We start from the raw sequence: 7,787 nt of genomic DNA on the forward strand, positions 1-7,787 counted from the left end.
GCAGAATACCTGACCACTGTGACTGACCCTAAACAGAGAGTACACAGTGGCAGAATACCTGACCACTGTGACTGACCCAAACTTAAGGAAATCTTTGACTATGTACAGACTCAGTGAGCATGTGCTCACTGCCAACAACATGAGGTGGAACCTGAGCTGCACTTCCTAACCTCCTGCCAAATGTATGACCATATTAGAGACACATATTTCCCTCAGATTACACACATCCACAAAGAATTTGAAAACAAATCCAATTTTGATAAACTCCCATATCTACTGGGTGAAATTCCAGTGTCCCATCACAGGAGCAAGATGTATGACCTGTTGCCACAAGAAAAGGGCAACCAGTGAAAAACAAACACCATTGTAAATACAACCTATATTTATCATTATTTATTTTCCCTTTTGTACTTTAACTATTTGCACATCATTACAACACTGTATATATATATATAATATGACATTTGAAATGTCTTTATTCTTTGAAAATGTTGTGTTTGTAATGTTTACTGTTAATTTTGTATTGTTTATTTATCTTTTGTTTATTATCTACTTCACTTGCTTTGGCAATGTTAACATATGTTTCCGTGCCAATAAAGCCCTTTAATTGAATTGAATTGAATTGATTCTGCGCGTCGGACAGTGTGTACCTCATCTCTGCTCTCACGTTCAACCTGGATCAATATTTGGTTTTAATGCAGACGAGATGTAAATGAGATCACTGAATCCAGCTTCACACAGATATGAGCTGAAGAAGGATGATTTTTATGGTGCTTTCAAGACAACTGGGAACTCTGAAAAATACGATGTCAAATCGTGACGTCAGTGATCTTCAGGTCGGAAAGGCCGGGGCGCTAGAAAGAGGTCAGAGTTCCCGAGCTGGAATTCCGAGTTGGATCACCGTTCAAAAATGATTTTCCCCAGTTTTCTGAGTTCACAGTAGTCATGAAATCACTGATGTCGGAAGTCGCAGATTTCTGTGTCTCCAGCTTCAGTGATTTTTGCAATTTGTTCCAGTTATTAATAGTAGAGAACTGGAAGGAAAGGCGGCCAAAGGAGGAATTGGCTTTGGGGATGACCGGTGAAAAATACCTGCTGGAGCGTGTTCTACGGATGGGTGCTGCTATGGTGAACAGTGAGCTGAGATAAGGCGGGCTTTACCTAGCAAAGACTTATAGATGACCTGGAGCCAGTGGGTTTGGCGACAAATATGAATAGAGGGCCAGCCAACGAAAGCATTCAGGTCGCAGTGGTGGGTAGTATATGGGGCTTTGGTGACAAAACGGATGGCACTGTGATAGACTGCATCCAATTTGCTGAGTAGAGTGTTGGATGCTATCTTGTAAATGACATCGGCGAAGTCGAGGATCGGTAGGATGGTCAGTTTTACGAGGGTATGTTTGGCAGCATGAGTGAAGGATGCTTCATTGCGAATAGGAAGCCGATTCTAGATGTAATTTTGGATTGGAGATGTTTAATATGAGTCTGGAAGGAGAGTTTACAGTCTAGCCAGACACCTAGGTATTTGTAGTCCACATATTCGAAGTCAGAACCGTCCAGAGTAGTGATGCTTGACGTACGGGCAGGTGGGACAGCGATTGGTTGAAGAGCATTTATTTTTACTTGCATTTAAGAGCAGTTGGAGGCCATGGAAGGAGTGTTGTGTGGCATTGCATCTCGTCTGGAGGTTAGTTAACAGTCCACAGTGTTTATAGCCTCGTACAGTTCATTAATGGGGACCATCAGCAGTTGCTACATCCGTTTTTGGACTTAGAAATCAATAATATGTATCCATTGATTCTTGAAGAATTTAACTTTAAGAAATGCTTCATGTTCTCAGTTCTACTGTCGTACCCCATCAGAACCCAAAATATATCAACTTGTTTTACTCCAATGTTTGTTTACAATTAAAATGTAAACACACATTATATAGCCTCAAAACGTGGTTAAAACTATACATTTGATATCATGGATGGTCAATGCTGAGCTCTAGCTCTATTATTTTGAGGTTACATTTCTCCATGAGCGTTTCACCGTACCAGGGGTGGAGAGTCTGCTTTGTTACTGTTTCTACTGCTGATTGCCACTTTAAGTGCCAGTTTGTTATTTTTCTTGCCCTGAGGTGGCATGTATACAACAGTCACAATAACAGCTGAAAACTCCCTGTGAAGGTAGAAGAGTCAACATTTGTGACTTGTTACAGGAAACTAGGTGTATGTCACACGTCACTACTTCACAGGAGAGCCATTTGAACGTAAACTTTAATTTTATTTGATCGAAATGCGTTTTTCTTTTGGCAGAAATACCTTCTGGAACATGTGAACTTTCATGTGCCTTAAATAACAAACTTGTTTACCATCTGTAAATCTGAATACAATTGTTAAATTACGAGCCTATTTGGTTCAGCCACCGAAAAAGCCAGCAACCTTCCCGCTAGCCATGATTGGATGAGATAATGAGTGGGCTGGACATGCCAAGAGATGAGTTCAGATTGGTCTGCCAGGTAGCGCGCTTCTGTCTATAATATGAGTTGGTCAATATGTGTAGGTTATTCTTTCTAAAAATGGCTTTTTTATAAAGATATCACGTAGTAGAACTGCATAAGTGTTGCTCTCCACTTTCTGGAGGACCGAGTTTTGAAATCAGTGGAATTAGAGATGATAGCTAAGGAGATGGAGAAAATTGTGCCGTTTGATTGTAAATATGGAGACGGAGTAGCAAAAGAGAACACAGAAGGCTGTTGTATAAAACAACATCTCCGGATTACATCTTCAAACTAAGAGCAACCATGGCATCTGTGTCCATCCCATGTATACGGGTACGAGATTCTAGCAGGCTACATTTTCTGATATTAAACGTTTCTATTTTTTGTCAGAAGGTCATTTTCATTTCAAGTTGAAGTGTACTGTTAGCTAGCTAGCTAATGTTAGCCGTCAGAAATTAGTAGTTCTGAATATGCTCTTCGAGAGGTGATATTAAAGCGAAAACGGTTATAAAATGTATTTAACAATTCCTTGAAAACGGTACGTAGTTGTCAATGGTTATAACGAAGCTGGGGCAGGAGGGGTCTCCTTGCCGACCAGAATCGCCAAATCGAAAGCTCTGCATCGTGTTGTGACTGAGTTGCTCTGCTGTTTTAGCATTGAACACCTGAAGAGGAGGAGAGAGGGGAGGGGGTTGTTATAGAATGGTTCCTAATGTACAAGTCATTTTAAACCTGATTTAGATGAGGGTGCAGCACTATAGCCATATAATGCGATGACAATAGTGTTATTCAAACATAGTCATGTATTTACCTGAGTCAACTCGGAGTGTTAGCATTGTACAATGACTTCGAGGAGGGGAATCTCTCAAATCAAATCTAAGCATGAAGCAATGTAATATATTACAGCCAAACACACACAATGTAATATATTACAGCCAAACACACGCAATGTAATATATTACAGCCAAACACGCAAGTGTAATATATTACAGTCAAACATACACAATGTAATATATTACAGTCAAACATACACAATGTAATATATTACAGTCAAACACACGCAATGTAATATATTACAGTCAAACATACACAATGTAATATATTACAGTCAAACACACACAATGTAATATATTACAGTCAAACATACACAATGTAATACATTACAGTCAAACATACACAATGTAATATATTACAGTCAAATATACACAATGTAATATATTACAGCCAAACACATGCAATGTAATATATTACAGTCAAACACAAAGACTACAATTGGCCTTGGCATGGCCTGGAGAACCACACAGTGCTGTCACATTCAGTCCAGGTCATCTGGATGGACACTGGCAATCTGGCATTACCACAAAGGCACACTGAGAGAGAATGGCCAGGCAGACACTGATAAACTGTCTGATAAACTGTCTGATGGACTGTCTGATGAACTGTCTGATGAACTGTCTGATGAACTGTCTGAGACAGTAAATGTGTGGTGTCTCACACTCTGTGATTCAAGACAGTTGTCTTAGAGTAGATATTTTATAGATAGTTTTTCATTATTTTTGGAAGAGGAAGTGTAAACTAACTATCTATCAAATCTATTATTTAAAAAAATCTTGATGAATTTTTTTGCAAATGAATGATGTGGGTCCCTGGGTCACTGGTTTGTCTGGGTGGGGTCCCTGGGTCACCGGTTTGTCTGGGTGGGGTACCTGGGTCACTGGTTTGTCTGGGTGGGGTCCCTGGGCCACCGGTTTATCTGGGTGGGGTCCCTGGGTCACCGGTTTGTCTGGGTGATGTCCCTGGGTCACTGGTTTGTCTGGGTGGGGTTCCTGGGTCACCGGTTTGTCTGGGTGGGGTTCCTGGGCCACCGGTTTGTCTGGGTGGGAGTCCCTGGGCCACCGGTTTGCCTGGGTGGGGTCCCTGGGTCACCGGTTTGCCTGGGTGGGGTCCCTGGGTCACCGGTTTGTCTGGGTGGGGGTCCCTGGGTCACCGGTTTGTCTGGGTGGGGTCCCTGGGTCACCGGTTTGCCTGGGTGGGGTCCCTGGGCCACCGGTTTGTCTGGGTGGGGTCCCTGGGTCACTGGTTTGTCTGGGTGGGGTCCCTGGGTCACCGGTTTGCCTGGGTGGGGTCCCTGGGCCACCGGTTTGCCTGGGTGGGGTCCCTGGGCCACCGGTTTGTCTGGGTGGGGTCCCTGGGCCACCGGTTTGTCTGGGTGGGGTCCCTGGGCCACCGGTTTGTCTGGGTGGGGTCCCTGGGTCACCGGTTTGTCTGGGTGGGGTCCCTGGGTCACCGGTTTGCCTGGGTGGTGGTCCCTGGGTCACCGGTTTCTCTGGGTGGGGTCCCTGGCTCACCGGTTTGTCTGGGTGGGGGTCCCTGGGTCACCGGTTTGTCTGGGTGGGGTCCCTGGGCCACCGGTTTGTCTGGGTGGGGTCCCTGGGTCACCGGTTTGTCTGGGTGGGGTCCCTGGGCCACCGGTTTGCCTGGGTGGGGTCCCTGGGCCACCGGTTTGCCTGGGTGGGCCTTAATCTAAAAGCAAACCAAGTTTTGCTTTTAGAAACCTTGGTTTAACAAATAAACCCATTAAATAGCTAACAACACTCGCTAACACAGTCATAACACCAATTTAGCCAGTTTCTACAGGCTACATCTGGTCTTCTAGGAGCTAAATCTCAGCTCCCTCTCACAGGCATTTAACCATTCAGTAGTTGTATCAAAACAGTATCACATTATATGCCTGTAGACATTGTTCTCCCTCCCAGCATGAACCCTAGTTGTACCATACTCAACAGATCTGTTATGAGCATGGACGACCTGATCGGTCGGACCATAGTAAAGAAGTATCTCCATCTCTATCATCAGTCTATTCCTTTTACCAAAAATAAGCTGTTTTAAAAGGGAGGAGGGGAAAGGTCAACTGACAGACAGACAGACAGACAGACAGACAGACAGACAGACAGACAGACAGACAGACAGACAGACAGACAGACAGACAGACAGACAGACAGACAGACAGACAGACAGACAGACAGACAGACAGACAGACAGACAGACACAGCGATAGGTATTTATTAATTGGACAACTATTGGACGTATTTATAACATTTATCCCAATGGTGACCCAGGCTCTGTCTTCACAGAACAGAAGAACCAAAACAGATCTAGATGGAACGTAAAGGGTGGATGAGGCAGAATGAGGCAGGATGAGGCAGGATGAGACAGGAAGAGGCAGGAAGAGACAGGATGAGGCAGGAAGAGGCAGGAAGAGGCAGGAAGAGGCAGGATGAGGCAGGATGAGACAGGAAGAGGCAGGATGAGGCAGGAAGAGGCAGGATGAGGCAGGAAGAGACAGGATGAGGCAGGAAGAGGCAGGAAGAGGCAGGATGAGGCAGGATGAGGCAGGAAGAGACAGGAAGAGGCAGGAAGAGGCAGGAAGGCAGGAAGAGGCAGGATGAGGCAGGATGAGACAGGATGAGGCAGGAAGAGGCAGGATGAGACAGGAAGAGGCAGGATGAGGCAGGAAGAGGCAGGAAGAGGCAGGATGAGGCATGAAGAGGCAAGATGAGACAGGAAGAGGCAGGATGAGGCAGGAAGAGGCAGGATGAGGCAGGAAGAGGCAAGATGAGGCAGGAAGAGGCAGGATGAGGCAGAATCAGGCAGGAAGAGGCAAGATGAGGCAGGAAGAGGCAAGATGAGGCAGGAAGAGGCAGGATGAGGCAGGATGAGGCAGGAAGAGGCAAGATGGGGCAGGATGAGGCAGGAAGAGGCAAGATGAGGCAGGAAGAGGCAAGATGAGGCAGGAAGAGGCAGGAAGAGGCAGGATGAGGCAGGAAGAGGCAGGAAGATGCAGGAAGAGGCAAGATGAGGCACGACCATCACAGAGCCTACAGACTCCAAAGCTAAAGTCACTCTTAGACAAAAGGGTTCCAAAAGGGTTCTTCATCTGTCCCCATAGGAGAACCCTTTTTGGTTTCAGGTAGAACCCTTTTTGGTTCCAGGTAGAACCCTTTTGGGCTCCATTTAGAACTCTTTGTGGAAAGGGTTCTACATGGAACCCAAAGGGGTTCTTCAAAGGATTCTCCATTGGGGACAGCCAAAGAACCCCACACATTCTCCAATATCACTGTACTAGTGTACATCATTGGGACTCTGTGTTTAGTGCAAAATCATGTGACATTACATTTGAACCTTTATTTAAAGCTTTTTCATCAAACTGTCCAACTGCTTTTAAATGTGTAATGGTGTAATTCTCATTTCACGACAACTTCAATAATACTGTACTTTGTATCATTTTATCAGAGTAGGTACGATAGTACCTGGTAGTACCACATGCTGGCGACAAAGACAACCATTTTGCTAAATGAACACGGATGATGACGCAGTGGGGAGCCAGCCTGTTGCTGCTGGAGCGATCAGGAGAATGTTCTGCAGGGCTGCGAGAGAGAGGTAGAGGTTCGCGTCTCTTCTTGCCTCTTCTGTTCCCTCTCTTCTTTTAACGTCGAAGAAGGTTGTTTAGAGCCGCGCTCCAACAAAGGTTTCTGAAAAATTGAGAAATAATGCAAACTAAATATGTTGTTATCCTTTGAGATGGAGAAGAATTTAACAGAAGATGACTGCGTGGATTCAGGAGCAGAGACTGGAGGGTGAGTTTTTTGGTGTTTAGTTGGTTGAGGAACTTACTTCTCCACGTCTTGAAAAGCACTTACATCTTTCTCTTACGGTTTAGCCTACTGTATCGACATGTTATTCCAATGTTTAGTGAGACTTTAATTATGCCACAGACCTGTAGACGAGAGTCAAGTCACTTGATCCAATCGTCAAGTCTCACAAAGCTCATTAATTTGGTTTGACAGATTACAGCAGGAGGAGGAGGAGGAGGAGGAGGGTGAAGGCTGCAGAATGTTTTGGTTGTATGGGGGCCGGGAAAACTTAATTGAGTTTGGAAAAGTTCCTCGGCTCGTTGTTCACCCATCCATATGCTGCTTGGCACTAAGCACTAGGACATCTGCCACGGGAGATTTAAAACCCTAATGCTTTTGTGGAAAGTAGCTGGCAATGTGGAACTAATGACTATCTTTAATTAAGAACAGATTGTAACGTGTTCCTTTGACACAAATCTAATGTTGATGAATTGTAGCCTAATGATGCTGCCAATGCTATATTAATCCAAACGTCAAAATATACATGTGTTGTTCATTGTTTTGTTTTCAGCTATTAAGCAAAGATGCTCCATGGTTTGGTATGTTGCTGATAACTTTGGTGTGTAGGCTAGTGTGTGTGTGTGTGTGTGTGTGTGTGTAGCCTAGTG

At 44.7% G+C, this 7,787-nt stretch overlaps 1 protein-coding gene across 1 annotated transcript in view; it reads left to right on the forward strand.

Annotated features, from left to right (window-relative positions):
* Nucleotides 1-6,882: 6,882 nt before the first annotated feature.
* Nucleotides 6,883-7,787, forward strand: part of LOC115127792 (protein FAM124A) — a 103,965-nt gene continuing 103,060 nt past the window's right edge. The window contains exon 1 of the mRNA XM_065019592.1: nt 6,883-7,122. Within this exon, the coding sequence (XP_064875664.1) occupies nt 7,049-7,122 (74 nt within the window). The 5' untranslated portion in view covers nt 6,883-7,048. The remainder of the gene's footprint in view (nt 7,123-7,787) is intronic.

The sequence above is a fragment of the Oncorhynchus nerka genome, linkage group LG1 (assembly GCF_034236695.1).
Source record: "Oncorhynchus nerka isolate Pitt River linkage group LG1, Oner_Uvic_2.0, whole genome shotgun sequence".
NCBI classification, from domain to species: domain Eukaryota; kingdom Metazoa; phylum Chordata; class Actinopteri; order Salmoniformes; family Salmonidae; genus Oncorhynchus; species Oncorhynchus nerka.